We start from the raw sequence: 20,922 nt of genomic DNA on the forward strand, positions 1-20,922 counted from the left end.
TAGATCATCAGTTTAAATCTGGTAAGATGGTATGCAGAAATTATAAAATTAAAAATATGAAACCATAATTTATGAAATAAAGAGCGATTATGATCTAAAGGGTATCAAACTTTACAAAAAAAAAAAAGCTTAATATTTATTTGTTTACTTTATTAAACATTTCTTTCAACGCACGAATACGTAAAGCATACATTACATATAGTCGAAATTAGAAAATTGCAACCAGAAAACTATTTCATGTGTATTCGTGATATTTATAATGACGAGGAATATGATTTAAATCATATCAAAGGAGTACATTACATTTAGTAAGGAATTATAAGCCGAATAAAATAAAGACATCTGGCCTGAAGATAAGGATAGTGACATAACAGATCAACTTCCAGTTCATTGCGTGCCGCGACGTCCCACCCCTCCTGCAGAGCAGCGTGAAATTGATAAACAGATTTCGGAATGGTTAGAGAAAACAAAGGATGTCCCTTTATCCAATTTTTGTTTGATGGACATCAAAACATGCTTTCGCTTTGTAGATCCTTTATACCGTCCGTTATACATTAAACGTGCATGCGTAAGCGTATTATGCGCATGCGTAAACACATATGAGCGTGCGTAAAGGTATTATGTGCATGCGTAGACGCATTATGTGTTTATGCATGCGCAGAAAGTTTGTAGCTTGGAGGTCCGGATTAAAGACTTTTGACTGTATATTTATCTTTCAGTTTTAATCAACAAACTTTTGTCATTTAACCCTTTCGAGACAGGCATCACATATACGCATTGCCCACAAACTTCTTTCACAGTCAGGCAACCCACACATGCATGGAGAATGAGCTTAGTGTGATGGGTGATGCATCTGCGCATTTTAAGGTGAACCATTTTTAACCACTTGCCTGATTATCCCGAGTTATCTCGGGTTCGTATATATTGCAGTTAATTATTATCCCGAAAACTCTGGCGAAGCAGAATTTGTTAGCATGATTTCTTTTATCACGGTTTTACTCAGTCTGGAGGAAATGAAAGGAAATATTTAGCTTTGACTGGCAGTTTGCCAAATTTTGTTGGTTGTGCAGTTCTTTAGGAGAGACTGGTCGCGTGTTTCCCTATTCTATAGTATACATTGGCTTGTGGATTAGTAATGTATAAAGAAGGATGCATGCGTTGGAAAAAAATAAAATATTGGCGATGATGGAAGATAGCAAAAGCGATGATTTTCCAGGTAGTGATTATGAAAAGGTCGGGGAAAAAAATCAAATCCAACGAGACAGTGTACTCTGTGTTCCCGTGAAAGAGATTCCAGTGGTAAGCCAGTAAGAAAAGAGGTCAGATACCAGTGTAGAACGTCAGGTATCACTCTGTGTTGTCCCTTGTTTAAAAAACTACCATACAAAGATTAATATTTAACTTTTTTCGTTTGCCCGAGATAACTCAGGATAGTAAAGTAATATTAAAAATAAATGCTTTTACACCTTCAAAAAATTTTAAATTCAACTTAAAACCTACATATTTTGGTTTCTTTCGTTTTGTTGTATTTAATAATAGAATAAAAAAATGTGATGATTTTTTTGCAATTTTTTTCAAAAAAAATTTGTAAGGGAAGCAGGTAATGACCTCTAGAGGGCATCCTGTGCCCATTAGTTTTTAACTGAGCATAGTTTTAAGATCCTGACCCTCAGGTTGATACATAGTGCTTATTCATTATTTATCAGAGGAAGAATATACTCACATGCCAAATGAGCCAATAAGTGACATGAATGAGAGTGAGATTAATTTTTTAAAGTATTTTAGAGCGATATTTCTAGCGATTCTGGTAGACATTTTATCGAAGACAGCTCACTGAGTGCCTGCCTTCCACTTCCCATGAAAGATTTTGTCAGTTAAAACTTCGGAATAATTTACATAATGCTTCTGAAAATTATTTCTCAAAGTGAGCAGTTTTTAGTCCAAAGGGCAATTCGACCAGAAGGGCTATTGATTTTGTTTTGACATGTTGCTTCGGTTCACTATAAATGTTGATTCACTTTTCAAATTGTTGCCACCGAATATTAGAGCCCTGCATTATATTTAAGGAAATTGAAAGAATCTGCACGAATGTACGTATGTTTCTCTTATTGGGATAAAACAATGGTACCTAGATCCATCAAATTTTGAATAAGGTACGTGTTTCACCCGAATATGGGCATCTGGAAGCCCAAATTTGGAATTTGTTTTATTATATATTTCATATTTTGTAAAACATTAAAAGAATTTTTTATTAACAAACTCTACGATTTTAAAGTGAGCAATGGGAACACTGTAGAGATAAAACAAAACATTTTTATCTCCAGCATGCAAGACTGTATATCAGAAATTCTAAAGGCATGCTCTTTTAAATATTTTGTGATATTGCTGTTGAATTGAATTTTATAGTTTAAGTGCGAAGAACATGAAGTAGGTAACACACAAAATGTCTTTTGTTGTAGTATAAAATCTGAAAGTTTTCAGATTTTTTTAGTGCAATGGGGCAGTTTGCGCTGAAGGACTGTTAACTTTCTTTTGGCATTTTGCATTGAAAACTATTAACGCCAAAAAACACTTTTCAAATTGTTGCCACCAAATATTAATGTCCTGTATTAAATTTAAAGAAATTAAATAATGAAGAATCTGCATGAATGTAGTATGTTTCTCGCATTGTGATAAAACAACGATACTAGAGCTATCAAAATTTGAATAACGTAATCATCCATAGAATATGGGCATGTGAAAGCCCTAATTTGAATTTGAAATTCATTTTATTATCGATTTCATATTTTGTATTACTTCAATGAATTTTAGATTTAAAAAACTAAAGTATTTCAAAGCGAGCAATCGCAACACTGTATGAAAAAAAACATTTTTATCTCCAGCACACGAGACTTTGTATCGGAAATTCTAAAGATATGCTCATTTTAAAATTATTTTGCTATATTGCTGTTGAACTGAATTTTGAGGTTTGAGTACGTAGGACATGATATTTAATAAATAAAGGTAACACACAAAACGTTAAAAAAAGGCTACTTTGGACGTAATTTAAAATCTGAAACCTTTTAGATTTAAATTTTTTTAATATATATTTTCATGTAAAATAAAGAGAAAAGATTATTAAATGCTAATTTTAACGTATATGGAAGTTTAAGTATGCAAAAGCCTCATCCCATTGTTCTACAGTATGGGGCGATTCCTTTCAATTCACATCCACCCTGAGGGAACATCTGTTTCCTCAGGATGAATGGGAGGGTTAATAGAATGTGTTGTCTTGTGTCCAAAATAAAATACATTTATCTCCCATGTGCCAGCATGTTGCTGTTCACTGAAGTGCAAGATTTTTAACTTTCAAATTTAAAATATCTGTAACTGAGTGAAACTGAATGATTTTAAAGTTATAAACATAGTTATTAATATTTTTCTATTTTTTAATCTGATTAATTAAATCATTAGATGCCAGCAGTTCAAAATTAACTGCATCGTCCACGACATCAGCGTCAGTAAGTGAGCCTTCGTACCCATTGAGAGTCTTTTTCTGCGTGGGATGCAGATTCGAAAGTCTTATGTTTTAACTTTTGTTTTTACGGGTCTGGACGTCCAGCAATGGCACGGGGGCTGAGTTGGTCTCAGACATGCTGTGAAAGTTTTCAGTTCTACACCTCTCCTTGAGAAGACGAGGGGGGGATCTTAGGGACAAGCGAACTAACCCGCCGGTCCACAAGAGAGTCATACATGAACAAAATATTTATTATTGACAATTATGAAAAAGACCTTTTCAAGAACTGACATTAAGAGAATGGTATTTTTTTGTTATCGGAATTGGATTCAGAAATTTATGTATGCACATGCAGCCATACATATACTTACGTACGTACTTACATGCATTCATATACATGTATACATACACATGCATACTTACATTCCTGAATCTGGTCCCACTAACAGAAGAGTATCAAACAAATCAAAAATAATATAAAAGACAATTTTTTAAGAATAAAAAGTTACATTATTTTAGAAAGAAACCAACTTTCAGCCAACGATCACCTTAACAAGACATCAATGAACACCCTACTGGGAACACCAGACCTGCAGCAGTTTTCAAAGTAATTTTTTTAACACTATTTGTGTGACTAGTCACCTTATATAGTTGTCATAAAAGTGAAAAATATGTAATGATATTAATTAATCCAACTTGTATAATTTCATAAAATATTTGATATTTCTAATAAAGCATCTAATGATTTAATTAATCAGATTAAAAAGTAGAAAAATGTTAATAATAAATGTTAGTTATTAATATTTTTCTACTTTCTACTACAAATTTCACTTATTAAGGATTGTGTGATATGTTAAAAAATAAAACATTTGCATTTTTTATGAAATTCTTCTGTTATTATTATTGTTATTTATTTTATTTATTTATTATTTTTTTCCCTGTTCTTCCAATTTGTTTTAATTTAAAAAACTTCAGAGAATGGCACAAACTCAGCATTGAACACTGGCTATCTATCAAGCTGATGTCGTTGTTCCGTTTTGAGATTTTGTTGGAAAATTTATTCCATCAGAAATTTTACAAATTAATGTCGTTGTTCCCTTTTGAGATTTTGCTGGAAAATTTATTCCATCAGAAATTTTACAAAGTTTCTTCTGTTGCTGGCAAATTTCACAAGTGCATATTTTAAAATAGAGTTTAAGACAAAAAATATTAATTATATATAAAAATCGTTGGAATTTGAAATGCAACAAAAGGAACATACATGAACTGATGGAAGAACTGTCATGTGAATGGTTGCTCGAAGAATGGTTATGCGTATAGTTGCCAGAGTTTGGCACATATGCATAACCTATTTGGCGAGTTTTTTGGTTGAAAATTTGGTGATACGTCAACTAAGGTGGTTGTGGTAATATGTTAGTGCTGTTGTTAATAGTAGTATATTCTTCTTCTTCCATGGCCAGACAGCCCAGGATGCGTAATGGCAGACCGCACATTGAGTTGAACAGTATTAAACGAATGTCGCATACTGCGCATGCCCAGAAAACAATTTGGCGTAATTACTATGTTCGCGCGATTTTGAAAAGAAGATAAATACGGTATGTGGTAGATGTACCGCCATCTGATTGTAAACAAATCTGGCGTTTAAATCTTCGTACAGTATAATGTAAATGTAAATTAATTACTGTGTTAAAATACTATTTTTTGCTGTACTGCTCAAACAACTAGAAAGCTGAAATTATTGCGAAGTAATGTGAAGCAGTGTTTGCATTCAAAATGTAAAATATAATACCTATGAAATTCTGCACATTCCTTTGGAACTGTAAAAATTTTCGTTCAGAAAAAGACTGAAATTTAGGATATATTAGTTGAAAATTTATTCATTATACTTTTAAGCAATAAAAGCAATTCAGGATTTACCATACGTTCCATTCGTACATAAAGAAACACTGAGGAATATAACAAGTGCTTGCAAATAACACTGAAGAAATTTTACAATTCCTTAATGCTAGTTATTAAATTCTTTGAAATGAGAAAATAAAAGTGCGAATATACGCTAACAAACTAAGCGAGATACTCCAGTTTACAATTACTGAATTATAACATTTAAACAAATTACATTTAAATAACGAATTATTACGAACATATGTTAACAAATATTAAATGCACTGTTATTGACAAATTACAATGAAATATATATTAGAAAAATAAGCAAGTGCAATCAGTATGGACGTTAAAATAACTAATAAGCAAAGTTCCACAACATTACAGTTGTAAACATCATTCGAACACACTCGACAGCCATGGTGATCACGAATAAGCTAGCGTAGGGTTGCTTAGTCGCCAATGATTCTCCCCGCGCCAAAGGTACACCATCAATCATGCGCAGTAAGTGAAATTTGCTTAACATTGTTCAACTCAATGTGCGATCTGCCATTACGCGCCCAGGATGGGCCCTTGCCTTCCTCAGAATCAAAATCCAAGCTTTTTTATCCCTGGCCATGGACATTCAGTTGGTTATTTTTAAAATTCTAAAGTCTGTTTCCAAACAGTCGAGCCACCTAAGTTTAGGTCTCCCTCTTTTTTGGGTGCCGAATGGTCTGGCCACGAAGATCTTTTTAGTTACTCGATTTTCATCCATTCTGCACAGGTGTCCTGCCCATTTAATTCTCTGAATCCTTATATATTTGTAATATATTAATAAAAATAAAAAAATCTATTGATAATGAAATACTTTGCTGTTATTAATGTAATAAATTGAAAAACTAACTGCTGCTGCCTGTTAACAAATAGTTAAGTCAATTAATACAGGGTTGCCACGCTACCTGGAAAACCTGGAGAACCGGGAAAAGTCAGGGAATTCGAAAATTGACCAAAATATTCAGGGAAAAGTCAGGGAATGTAAGTATTTTTGTCAAAATCTGGAAAAGTCAGGGAAGTTCATACAACGATCCTGCCAAAAAAAGCGATTTTTGCGCCGACGTCGGAAGAGGTAACTTTTTTGGCGAATTATGTATCACGTGAGTGTCATTCGGGTAGCTGGCATAGAGCCAATTTTCGCAGCTCCAATTTGATTGTCTTTTAGAAAGGCAAAGCAACTTTCCCGCAACTTTTGGTTTCCAATATTCTCGAGAATCGCATGTGCAATGCATGAACTAAAGAAAGTACCTGTTCTCGTATAAAACAAAATGGGTTTAATCCTAGTATACGGTACCATGGAGGTTAGAATCAAAGAATATGTATTGTAAAGAAGGAAAACCTCTCTGCAACAGACGTGGCTGTGGCTCCGTTCCATCATAGAGGGAAAACAGCTGTGCATGTCTGATATATCTGTTGCCAAAGCTCGAAACCGGTGTCGAAGTTCGAAGGTCACGTTATCAAGAGTTCATAAATTGAATATCGTTTAAAATTTCTTTAACCACTTGCGCTTAAAAAGACGTGCCACGCACGTCAAGATGCTTTTGTCTCAAACCGCGAGCGACGTGAACACCACGTCGATAAGCATTTATCGCAAAAATGAAAATAACGTGGTGCACACGACGCCTAACAACGAGATTGTTTATTTCTCGAGTTACAGCTCTGGATTGCAATCGCAGATGCGGAGCGGCGTAAATGAGACACTTTACGGCTTGTTATATTGTAGCGCACGGAACCGCAACCGTGAAGTTTAGTCTTAGCGCAAGTGGTTAAACTCTAAAGGAAAAGAAAATATTTTTTTGGCGCAAGTAAATTAATTCATGGATTAGTTATTTTCAGGGGGAAAAAAAACTACGAAAATCCGTTTTTAAAATTATTGCGAAAAATCCAAGAAGAAACGTCCTTTGATAAAACGTTTCTTCTTGGATTTTTTCGCAATAATTTAAAAACGGATTTTCGTAGTTTTCTTTTTGTCAAAGAGCGTTTCTTCTTAACACGTGTTTCTCAATTTCCTGTACACATCGCGGAGAGGGAAATTCTGGCCGCCAGGTTCCGTCGCCAAATCCCTTGGCAAATTTTCCCTCCGCATTCTAGCGGCGTAATAGCATTTTACTTGTATGGAACCTTTTCTTCTTTACATAGACGTTCTTTGGTTAGATAATAATGGGATTTGGCGACATCTTGATGCGCAGTAAACGGGTCATTTTGGTCTTGGCGACAATTTTCAAAATCGTGCCAAAGCCTTACCGTATACTAGAATTTTACCGCAAAATCTTTTTAAACCTTTTTTTTTTTTTTTTTCTTTTTAATAAATACCTTGCCACTTTGCAGTAAAATAAAAAAATAGTAATCAGTCATCTAGGCTAGCCATGTAATATAACTATATTCGGTAAAATATCGTTGATTATTCTAATTCAATTTTTAAGTAATTATTTTTATGTTATTCATATAATTTAATGTTGCTTCTTCCCTCTTAATTTATTTATCATTAGTAAATAATATTTCCAAATTTCAGGAAATTTTCTCTGGCATAATCCTGAAATTAATTATAGCAGTATGATGACATACCATCACGAAATTTAATGCACATATTTTTTCCTTATGTATGCTGCAAAATAAATATAAAATACCTCAATTTATTAAAATAGATTTCTTTCTTTCGTTTAGCTGCAGAATGTCTGCAAAAAAAGCCTTATTTTATTCCAGATTGGGAAGATTCTAATCTCAATCTTCAGTGGAGAAAACAACAACTATTATAATTATATTTGTGTTTTCAAGTGTTAAGGTGCCTTTTAAGAACATACCTCACGCAAATTAAATTTACCTAAAATCTAACCTAACTATTTAGCATTGCGTTGTGATTTATAAGGACCGGATTAGCCTCATGTTAAACTGGTGATGATCATGAGTAATAATTAAATAAAACATACATTTGTTATCCAATATATATATCTTAAATTTTATTAAGTTTCTTAAGTGGAAAACTAAACAAAATTATCAAACAAAGTATACCAAGAATAATTAAGAATAAATGTCCTCTGGGATTTATTGAATAATTAAGTGAATTTGCTACACAATACAAGTAATAACATAATTAATTTACCTCTTAGCACAGCCAACGTACATTACGCGGATAGACTGGAATTTTCTTGAAACACACCTGGAAAACCTGGAAAAGTCAGGGAATTTCATTCTCCTGTTTGAGTGGCAACCCTGTTAATATTTTCTTGGCTTAACAAAGCTTCAAATAGCACATTTTTTGGGTTGTATAACGTTTCTTGTAGCTGAATAACATGAAGATGGGAGCACTTTTGTCTAGTTCTCAAACTGTCATAAAACTTGACATAAAGTTGTCTTGAATTGGTGATGTTGATATTTTCATGGTATAATTCATGTTTAAATAATAAGCAGTTTTTTTTTATTTTTTTTTTTTTTTATTTTGAGATTATCTATACCTCTTAAAAAGCAAAAATTAAGTATTGATGAAGCAATTCACCACATGTCATTGAACAGTATTTAACAAGTATATACATATATGACAATCCATTTATGTGTGTAATATATGTGTTTTTGCAGCCCAGATGTTGTGAAAAGTTATAAATATATAAACATGAAAGTAGAGAATCCAATCCATGCAGATAGCGAAGTGTGGTGGATGAGTGTCTGGTGGATTTGCACTTCTGAAGTTCAGCAGTCATTTTTCTAATTTTTTTTTTTTTTTTTCTTTTTTTGCATTGAGATTTCTTTTTACGTTTACATACCTGCTAACTTTTACGAATTTTTCGTAATTTTTTCGAAAATGCGTTTGTCTTTACGATTTTATGATCGTAATCCATTTTTTACGATTTTTTTCCTTTTTCAAGTGTTTTTAGTGATTTTTGTCGAAATTTTAGAATTTTTCACCAATTCAGCGATTTTTGCCAATTGCATCATGTTTTATTGCCAACTACTGACTACTTCGAATCCAGTAACCTGCAGTTTCTTCCAACTCGCCGCTTAACCAGCTAATCCAATGCACTGAACTTGTTTCTTCTCCCACACTTTTCTTTGTGGGTGCCAAAATCTCCCCTGCTTATCCAAATTCTTAATGATCTTTTGAAAGAACTTTATACTAAGTTTGTAAAACCGTCCGTTGTGAAAAACAATGTGTTGATTCGTGTTGGCCATAATAGTTTGGCAAATCAAAAGGATGACAATGATCTTATAATTGGAAATCAAACCAGGGAACTTGTAAATTCTTTGAAAGATCATGAGAAAAAAGAATTTTTTCAATGTGTTAGAAAGTACTTTTCCTCAGCCTGTGATTACATTGTAAGGAAGTTTCCTTTGCAAAATGAAGTTCTTTTAAATGCTGAAGTGGCAAATTTAAAACAAATTGGAAATTCATCTTTTGAAAAGATTCGTTTTTTTATTGATAAATTTCCATTTTTGTTAACAATTAAAGAAAATGAATGCCATAATGATGCTTTAGATGAACTACAGAACCCATTTTCTGCTGCACAGTTTGAAGACTTTGCCAGTTCTGGAGAAGATAGACTTGATGTCCTCGTTGGTACCATAAAAAGAATAAAAAGAGCTGATGGAACACCAAAATATGATAAACTAGCAAGAGTTTTATGTGTTATTCTCGTAATTCCACACAGTAATGCTGAGTGCGAGAGAGTCTTCAGTGATGTGAAGAAAAACAAAACTATGTTTGGTTCTTCAATTTCACCAAAAACTCTAGAAAACATTTTAATTGCTAAATGTTATGAGGAAACTAATTGTTATGACAGGAAATTTTCCAAAGAATTTTTGGCTAAAGCCAAAAAAATGCACTCTAAATTCATTGTAATAATTTTTTTGTGTAACATTAAGTTCTTGTTTTATGTTTCCTAATAAATTTTTTAGTTACTACTTAATTGAGATTTACTAATGTAAGTACAATTTTCTTTTTTCTATTTGTATAAATTGTTATTTTTTTAATATCAAAGCATGATATTAATTCTTCGTGTTCTTCTGAATTTTGGAGAAATCTTCTGAATTTTTATCTTTAGAGGTTGGCAGGTATGCGTTTACTTTTTTATAATGCAAACTATGGAGTTTGCCATCTTTTAATTTTATTATGCTGAAGTTTCAGCTATGTGATCATGGTTGGTGTGTGTGCAATGCCCAGTTTGTACAGTTCTCTGTTTTTTTTTAATAAAAAACACATGGAAAAAGCAACAACATAAAAAATTACAAAAGAATTTCTCAAAAAAAGTTAAGTGTCTTATTTTTATAAAGAATAAAAAAAAAAAGATGAAGAACCTTAGAAGAAGTGGAACTGAATACTTTGATAACTTTGACAACAAAAAGATATCTAAAGAAACATTTCTGTCCAGAGGTGGCAACTGTTTGTGACTTTTAGGTGAAGGTGTGGATAATCAGAAAGAAACCATTTTTCTTGCAAAAGTCACTTCCAGATAAAGAGGGTGTTCACACATTTTTGTAACGATTTTGCAAAGATTTATGTATTAAAAAAACTCTTAGAATTTTATTTTCTAATATGTTCAGTCTGATAGCCCTTTTGTTGAACTGATATATTACATCTTAATTTCCAAGATAAAAGTCCTTTTCTTAACCCTTTGCGACATGCATATTTAAAATATATTTTAATCTTTAAAAAAATGCCTTAGAATAAGTCAGATGGACTTACTTAAGTGCTTTTAAGGCTTGAAAAAAATTCTGCGCTTTTATTTTTTACGGGGGAAGGTGGGATACCATTTGTCCCACCATGCAACTAGCGCATGTCTTATAGCATATTGGTGTATAGCAGGGAAAAAAAATCATATGTGGAATGAATAAACAAAATAAAGCGTGCATTCTAAAATATTCATAATAAACACACTAAAATGCATTTTGTACTTATTGCATATATGCATGACTTGTAAAATTTTGAATATGCACATTTTGCATATATATATTTAATATTTTTAAATTTTAAGAACAAAAGAAAATATTTTCTTGAATATTATTTTAAGATTAAAATTTGATACACGTACAAATGATACTAAATAAAATATTGAAATTGGCACTTGATTCAAAAACATTTATATATGATTAAAACTGAAAAACAGTCATTTTTCATGAAACTTTGAAAAACATGTTGTTTCATTCTTTTGTAAACATAGAGGCACTTCACATGTTTCACATATCCAAAATGTTCGTCGTTCTTCTTTCGATGTGCTGCGATATGCACATCTTTCTCCTGCTCGTTCACTTTGGCATGTGACTTATATTTTTTAGTCTCTTTTCTGGTTGTACGAATGGGTTTTTAGTTTTTATTTGAACTGGGGATTTCAGTTTTCTTTTCTGCTCTTTCTTGCCTGCAAGTGCCATTAGACCTTCTATAACTGAGAGAAGAAAATCTTTCATTGTGTTTACATCATGATCGGGTTCGCGAACAAACTTAAATAGAATAAATGCGTTTACTATACTCTCCTCTAAAAAGTAAAAAAAAAAAAAAAAAAAATCATGTGCCACCATTTCTTGCTTTTGCGGTCTATTTCATATAGTCCTTTCAGTTGCTCAATCAGTCGAGATATCCCATGTTCTTATTGTATGAAATAATGCTGTTTGGACACAGTACTTTTTTTGTCTTTCCATCTCGTTCTTTTCTATTAATTTCTTTCATTTGAGTTGCCTTTTCCAAGCAAGACAGGATAGAAACGGATCTTTTATCCTTCCATTTTATGCAATAAATTGAATCATCTCTAACTGAAAAGTTTATATATTTTCTTGACATAAGTTTGTGGGTAGATACTTCCGATTCATATTTACAGTGCCACATGCATAGATGGCAGCCACACGCATAAATGGGTCTGTGTCTTTAAAAAGCGAAACAAATTATAACTACTTTCCTTTCTTCTTCAGCAATAACTTCAACCTCATTTATTCTCTCTTGGATTTCAATTTCATCTGAATCAGAACTGACATCTGAAGCATTTGAGTCGCAATCGGATGGCAATTCAGCAAAAAGATCCAAAGCTTCCTGTGTTGTTAATTTTTTTCTAGACATTTTAGCACATCAGAGCATACAACGGATGTAAAAGCGCGCGCAATCATGAAAAAAGTAGATGCAAAAAGAAAAAATAATCGTGAGTGCTGCCATCTATTGAGCGGAAATTCAAGTGTGTGGTGGGACAAATTTTAACCCACTTATTTCAACTGCAAAATTAATGTTATAAAATATTGAATCCAATTAAGATTTTTGAAAATAAAATACCTTTGAATATTAAAAAGAATCATGCATATCCTAAATTGTATACCAAAATGTTTAAAATATTGTAAAATGCGAGATACATGGATATCACTTTTGTGATCCTATTTTGAATATTTTTTGCTTATAAACTGAAGCCCTGGTATAGTAGTGACATCTACTGAGAAAAATAATAACTAAAATGATTATTTTTAAAAGATTAGAAAATTTCTAACGGAAACTGCTAACTGAGAAAATAAATATTAATTAGGTGGGACATATATTGACCCACCATGCCGCAAAGGGTTAAAGCATCAAGGTTGATTTTATTCCATTCCTCCATCACAGTTTTCCAGAGTCCATCCAATATTTTGAGAATGTGGCTTATAAGGAGCTTGTTTTAAAAGTCCATATGCACAGTAATCCATAGGAGGCGCATATGGGGACTTGGGTCAGATGCATTTAAAGAGAATAGGTTCAATTCTGATTTCATTTCTCATTTTGTCAATAAATAGAGCATTAGATTTAGCAGTATGGCTTGGAGCCTTATCTTAATGGGACTGAACATGGCAAAGCTTGTTTGGATGAAAAGATGGAATTTCTTCTTTAAAAATAGGTGTTATAACATGTTTCTGATAGTAATTTGAATTAATTTTGGCATTTTTTCCTACTTTCGTTAAGTCTTCCATTTCAAGAGACTTCAGTAATAACCATAAAACCTGTAGAAAAACTTCCCTTGTTTTATCTGAACCAACATATTAAGTCTTTCTCCTCTTTTTTGGTAGTAAATCGATATTTCCCTATTACAATAAGATAAGTATATCCAAGCCTTATCAACTGTAACTAATTTTTCACCTGCCAAATAATTTTCATTCAGCAATTTGCACATAGTCTTATGATGAGAAACATGTTTTGGCATTAGGTGATGAACGTGGTTTTTTGTTTGGCTTAGCTTTAAATAAGATTTTAAAATTTTGTTCACAGTTCCTACAGATATATTTAAAAATTTTGCAATAGCTATACATATCTATGTTGGGTATGCATTTTTTGCCTTTTTCCCAGTCAGATGTAAACTTTGAGGTTTCTTTCCTTTCATATTAATTATGTCACTTATTTTACATGTAAAAATACTGAAACTATGCTTTTCACATCTTTTTTTAATAATTGAATAAGAGTATTTCTCTTCGGACAGTGCAAAAATATAGCCTTCACTTCATTTTTTATTTTTCAGCGACATTTTAAAGAAAAAAATATTTTTTAATTCTGCAAACGATAATTAAGCCTTTTTTCAATTTGATGCGAGTCATGTTTGTATTTTAAAATTAATATTTAAATTTGTGGAGAAAATCGAAATCGTTGCAAAAATGTGGGAACACACTCTGTATATGATGAAACAAATGCTCTTTAGTATTTATAATTAATTTACTTATAAATTAGTGTCAGAAAAGTACATTTTCTTTGCTACAATAGCTTAGATAGCGATTAAGCTTTTCATAATTTATTAAGGGAAGAAAAAGTCTTATAGATCTAATGCTTTGCCAAGTGGCAGCGCATTGCTTTTAAAATGCTGAGTTTATTAAATTCACATAAAATGTGAAATATTTAAAAAGCAGATTCAAAATTCGGACGTCAAAGTGCTTATATTTAGGTGGAGGACTGTGTATGTTTGAAATTTTGTGGTTCTAGGTGCTACTTTTTTTCTGCAGTGGAAGAAATATAAACACATACAGATTTTTAATTATTTTATAATAGAGATTAAGAAAAACTGCCAGCTTAAATATGAAAAACAAAATTGATCATTTTGAAAACTATAAAATTCTGCTGACAGTCATGCCAAGTAATTTAGATTAACAAGGCTTTATATAAAACAATGCAGTGTTCACATTTTACGATTAATTGAATTAATTTAAATAATACTTCTCGTGTTTTGTTTGAATGATATGTTGTTAATACCATCTGAGCTCCTTCATTGTATTTAGCGATTTTTCATTTACATACAACTAATGCCAAGATACTTTTTACCTTTATGCATTTTGCCATGTGTAAGTATTGCTTTTCTGGGTGATAGTTGCTGTAATATCAGATCCTTAGGTTTGAAATGATTTTTTAGAAAATATAAGAAAAGGGTATTTCAATTGAAGGAAGGTATAAATTATGCTTTTTTGTTAATATTCCTTTTGATTCTTTCTGTTAAGATCTAAATTCTAAAGTTATGTAATGGTTAAATCATATAACATTATAATTTTAATATTTTATGAATTATCTCAGACATTTGAATCAACATTATTATATTTTGCTAAAATGCTTTTTATGCTTTAAGTGTCAAAATTTTTCTGTTTCCTTTGAAAAATTAAAAACATCTTTAAAAAATAGTTTATAATTAACAGAGTAAATTATGTTTTCCTGAAAACTGTTTATTACGTATAATATATTTTTATAATTTGTGTGGAACATTTAGGTATACATATATATTGTTTGTTCTTCTTGTGTGCATTCTTTTAATTTTGCTGATATGTATTTCTGGAAGTGTGTATTTTTTGTTTTGTTGACTTTTTTTAACAAATCATGATTTTTTTTTTTTTTTTTTTTTTTTTTTATGTGCTTCCTATCGTATCAGGAACCAGAGGAAAATATAAAGATAATTGAAGAATTGCTTTCATCTCCAGAAACAAGGTATAACTTTTACATCTTTCCATTAATAAAATGTAAGTGAGATCAGTATACACAAGGATTAAAAATGTAAAGACAGATAGAGGAAACTGAAATATGTTAATTTTGTAGTGGAATGTGTATGTGGAAACTGAAATATGTTAATTTTGTAGTGAAATGTAGCATTGAAGTGGTTCAGAGGGCTTTTGAATATTAGACAAAAGTCCTGTGTTGCTGTAAATCATCATTCCCTGTAACTTATGAAAATTTTGAAAGTGAGATAGAACTTTGACACAGTTTTGGGGGATTAATAAGTAAAGACGAAGAACATAAGAAACCTAACAGTTAAAGACTTCGTAAAAGAAGCAACAACAATTTTTCTCCACAGACAGAACATTCTTCTCTTATTTCTTTTGGTCCCCCCGCTAGCGTCCAAGCGGTAAAGTTGTTGAATACTGGTGGTTCAGCCTGCTTTCAAATCTCAGCAAACAGGCTGGCTTCATGAATGGTTTTGTGGTTTTTCGCTTGTGTAATGAGGATATGAGGCAGTTTACCTTCCCTCGATGAAGGCATCTTCTTAGGCAGACAGTACTCATGTACTTTATGATAGTCAAATAAACCAACCAAACCTTATTTCCTTTCCTGAGCCATGTACTGTGGGTACTATTAAATGCTTTGAAGAGCATAAAAATTTCGTTGCGCTCAACATTGACTGATGATCATTTGAATGCCTATATGTATGCTGAGTGTACATTAAAAGTTAGTACAAGAAAGAAAAATTGAAAAAGATTGGAAGTTCTAGAAAAATTTAGCATAGACGGAATTACAGTTATTGTAGTGTAAGTTAAAGATTGAAAAAAGGTTGGGAAATTTTTTGTTCATCTATCCTAAATTTCTGCATTTCGTTTACACGTGTACGAGTCATTTCTTTAGTTTTTTGTTTATTCAATTAGAGCAAAACACATACTATTTGATTACAGCTCTCTGCTTAAAATAAAAAGAAGTGTTTTGGAGAATTTGTGAGAGAAACTGTCTCGTATTCATCTTGCACGATACTTTTGAAAAACCATCAAATGCTCATGCAACTAGCCAGCTCACTGCAATTCGAATTCTGGGGCCAGATCACTTGCACTTAGCTTTCTTTCCTCTTGACTGCTGGCAGCCATATTCCTGTATAATACATATTTAATTTCTGAATGAAGTCGTTTGCAACCTCCTGACTCGGATCCTAGGTATGCCCATGAGAAAGAGTATAGCAAAAACACGTACTTTGTTATCATGGAATAATATTTTTTTCCCCTTTCTTATAATGTATTTTCGAATCGGTTAGGACCTTCCAGTTTCTCCAAGAGAGAAGAAACTGTGGGGGGGAGAGACTCTTAGTGTTGATAATAAATGTTTTATTATTCTGCAAAAAATCCAAAGTAACTCCTCCCTCCAAAATCTAGCAATACGTGTGGTAGAAATCTTATTCATATGTAATATGTTATACAATGTTAATGATTTAGATTCAGTTTAATAGTAAATAATTCAGTTTTATTATAGTTGCCAACTCTCCCAAGAGAGAATCAAATGTTTCGCTTTTAAAATTGTAACACTTACTAAAGAAAATGCTTTTAAGCAATAAAATTTATCCTTATTTTCTTTGATCTAAATTTTCTCAATCTATTGTAGACATTTATAGAACTTTATAAGGAGATTCAACCAGAATATTTAATCAGTAAATATGTGTATTTAATTTTATTTTAATTAATATGTAAAGTCATTAGAGTCATTTTGCAGCAGTAAACATGAAAAACATGTAGTGTCTTCACCAGGATTCAAACACCAGACTTTTTATTTGCTAACCGGACATGTTTCTAATTACACAACAAATGTGCAGGGGCTTCAGACCCAGGCGCTATGTCCTAGTGGTAATGAATTGTCGTCAACCACATTTTAGTTTTTGCCACTGTAGTACAGCTTTTTCCATTTTTTAGAGGCAGGAGATGTAAAAAATGTACAGTGCACTGAGTTTGAATTTCAGACCTCCCAGTTGCTAGCAGGATGTGCTTCCAGTTGCATCATGAAGGAACACAGTAAGGAAACCAAAAAGTATCTTACAAAGTATATGGTACATTACTAAGTTTATCCACACAATAACATTCATATGGAATTATTTTATCTTTACCATGTTGAAAAGTACTCTGATAAATGAAAACTTTCCTTTGTTAATCTGTATAAAAGTATAAATTTTCTCAATATGAAAGTGTAAGAAAATTAAAAAATGAAATTAGCAAAAATATAAAAACTAATATATTTTATGTAAAAATCATAACATCAGTAGTTGAATAACCTGTATCATATACTGTAAAGCAAATTAATCAGTTTTGAGTTCTTTTAAAATGGTGCACTGTACAGTGTGAAAAACTTCTCAGAAATTCCCAGTTTTTCATATTTCAAGATTTGCCACTATTAAATACATTGATTTCTATTTTATTCCTATTAGGAACTGAAATTCAAAATCATCCGAACTCATGTATGTGAAAGCAAATGCATACATATACAGGGTTCGTACGGTCCTTAAGAGTCCTTAAAAGTCCTTAAATGTTTTGGAATCTATTTTTGGTCCTTAAAAGTCCTTAATTTTGGCCAAAAATCAGTAGAAGCTCCTTAATTTTAATCATCTCAAATTTCTGTCTGTTTTTACTACTGCCATTTGAGTGCGAATTAGCATTTTGGAGGAATATTTTTGGAGATTCACTGATGTATATGGTTATCTTGAATGGGTTCAAGGGTTATAATTTGTTTCTGTTTTTATATAAATGACGGGATACTCGAGTTTCTAAGCAAGAAGTGAAAAATAAGCATTTTGAAATTCATTTTTTATAATAAAGAGCTCTTAAACAATTCTCGCTTTTGGGAATGTGAATTCTTTTATTAAACGGTTCTAAATTTTGCGACTTGTCAACATTTTGGTGATTTTAAGACCAGTTTCTATAGAAAATTTTTAATTTCGAAATCAGAATTTTTTGATGATTTTTTTAAAAACATCATAACTTTGTTAAATTTCATTAAAATAATGGAATAATGGAAATATTAGAATTATATTTAAAAAATAACAATAAAATAAAACATTTTTATTTTCCGCTGTCATATTATAAAGTTTCATTTTGGCAACTTATTATACAATATTTTGAATCTGAAAAATAAACAAGGTATAATGCTATAAAGCATAATATACGAAACAACTTTTTAGCAAAAGCAAAATTAGCTATGTAATTAATTAAAAATATCTTCTTTTTAATTTTTTCATAGTAAGCATTTTTCCCATGTAATTATCTCAGAATATTGAAAATTCTCAGAATATGCATCAGTTTTATCTATAAAAGTAATTTTACATTTTTTCCCTCCCTTTTTTTTTTTTTTTTCCAAAATATTTCTGGCTTTTTGCTGTTACAGAATTGGTTGGGATAATTTTTCTTTAGTATTTTTGACATCGCAGCTTGGAAAATTTAGAAGGATTTGAAGGCAAGATTTATAGACCCACGATTCTAGAAGATTCGAGAAATATGTGACAAAGTGAAAAATATCTCCATGGTATCAACGCATAATAGATGTATTTTATAGAATGTTTGCGATGAATTTCTTACTTTTTGAAGAACGTCTGGAAGAACAATGAAGGCATAATATTTGAGTGTTTTACTCCTGATACTAGAATCTTTTTCTTAACATGTTTATCTTCCCTTTATTTTCTCTACTTTTCACTAGACACAAGCATGAAATATCAAAAATGCTTCTAATCGCATCACTTGGGCGGGCATTATAGAAAGGGATTTTTTTATTAATGAAGAAATTGAAAACTTACAATTTAAAAGATCCATCTAATATGTTTTAATGCATCATACACATTTTCCCATTTGATGCAATCTCTGTGGATCCTAAATTCGACTGCATAGTACCTTTCTAAATTCTGCTTCCAATGCCTGACTAAATTCTAAAAGTTTTGCCATTTCTAGATTTTGTTGTTTGGTGTGTCACTAAATTCTAAAAATTCTGCCACACCAGCTCTGTAACCGGCCTTTACCATATACAGTGAAACCTCCTTACAACAATATTTTAGGGACCAAATAAATATATTGTTGTAGAGAGGCATATTGTTATATCGAGGGCCCACACATTTTGAGCATTTAATAAGACAGGGTTGCCACGCTACCGGGAAAAGTCAGGGAATTCGAAAATTGACCAAAATATTCAGGGAAAAGTCAGGGAATGTAAGTATTTTTGTCAAAATCTGGAAAAGTCAGGGAAGTTCATACAACGATGCCGCCAAAAAAAGCGATTTTTGCGCCGACGTCGGAAGAGATAACTTTTTTGGAGAAATTATGTATCACGTGAGTGTCATTCGGGTAGCTGGCATAGAGCCAATTTTCGCAGCTCCAATTTGATTGTCTTTTAGAAAGGCAAAGCAACTTTCCCGCAACTTTTGGTTTCCAGTATTCTCGAGAATCGCATGTGCAGTGCATGAACTAAAGAAAGTACCTGTTCTCGTATAAAACAAAATGGGTTTAATCCTAGTATACGGTACCATGGAGGTTAGAATCAAAGAATATGTATTGTAAAGAAGGAAAACCTCTCTGCAACAGACGTGGCTCCGTTCCATCATAGAGGGAAACAGCTGTGCATGTCTGATATATCTGTCGCCGAAGCTCGAAACCGGTGTCGAAGTTCGAAGGTCACGTTATCAAGAGTTCATAAAATGAATATCGTTTAAAATTTCTTGAACGACTTGCGCTAAAAAGACGTGCCACGCACGTCGAGATGCTTTTGTCTCAAACCGTGAGCGACGTGAACACCACGTCGATAAGCATTTATCGCAAAAATGAAAATAACGTGGTGCACACGTCGCCTAACAACGAAATTGTTTATTTCTCGAGTTACAGCTCTGGATTGCACTCGCAGATGCGGAGCGGCGTAAATGAGACACTTTACCGCTTGTTATATTGTAGCGCACGGCACCGCAACCGTGAAGTTTAGTCTTAGCGCAAGTGGTTAAACTCTAAAGGAAAAGGAAATATTTTTTGGCGCAAGTAAATTAATTCATGGATTAGTTATTTTCAGGGGGAAAAAAAACTACGAAAATCCGTTTTTAAAATTATTGCGTGGATTTTTCACAATAATTTTAAAAACGGATTTTCGTAGTTTTTTGTCAAAGAGCGTTTCTTCTTAACACGTGTTTCTCAATTTCCTGTACACAGCGCGAAGAGAGAAATTCTGGCCGCCAGGTTCCGTCGCCAAATCCCTTGGCAAATTTTCCCTCCGCATTCTAACGGCGTAATAGCATTTTAGTTGTATGGAACCTTTTCTTCTTTACATAGACGTTCTTTGTTTAGAATAATAATGGGATTTGGCGACATCATGATGCACAGTAAACGGGTCATTTTGGTCTTGGCGACAATTTTCAAAATCGTGCCAAAGCCTTACCGTATACTAGAATTTTACCGCAAAATCTTTTTAAACCTTTTTTTTTTTTCTTTTTAATAAATACCTTGCCATTTTGTAGTAAAATAAAAAAATAGTAATCAGTCATCTAGGCTAGCCATGTAATATAACTATATTCGGTAAAATATCGTTGATTATTCTAATTCAATTTTTAAGTAATTAT

General features: G+C 32.0%; 1 protein-coding gene across 1 annotated transcript in view; it reads left to right on the forward strand.

Moving 5' to 3' along the window:
• The window catches only part of LOC118183496 (proline-, glutamic acid- and leucine-rich protein 1-like), a 223,786-nt gene that overhangs the window by 4,215 nt on the left and 198,649 nt on the right, over positions 1-20,922 (forward strand). The window contains exon 2 of the mRNA XM_085819090.1: positions 15,247-15,302. Coding sequence (XP_085675216.1) covers positions 15,247-15,302 — 56 coding nt within the window. The remainder of the gene's footprint in view (positions 1-15,246; positions 15,303-20,922) is intronic.

The sequence above is a fragment of the Stegodyphus dumicola genome, chromosome 6, assembly GCF_044657685.1.
Source record: "Stegodyphus dumicola isolate Sdum_Otavi_A_Nest chromosome 6, ASM4465768v1".
Taxonomy (NCBI): domain Eukaryota; kingdom Metazoa; phylum Arthropoda; class Arachnida; order Araneae; family Eresidae; genus Stegodyphus; species Stegodyphus dumicola.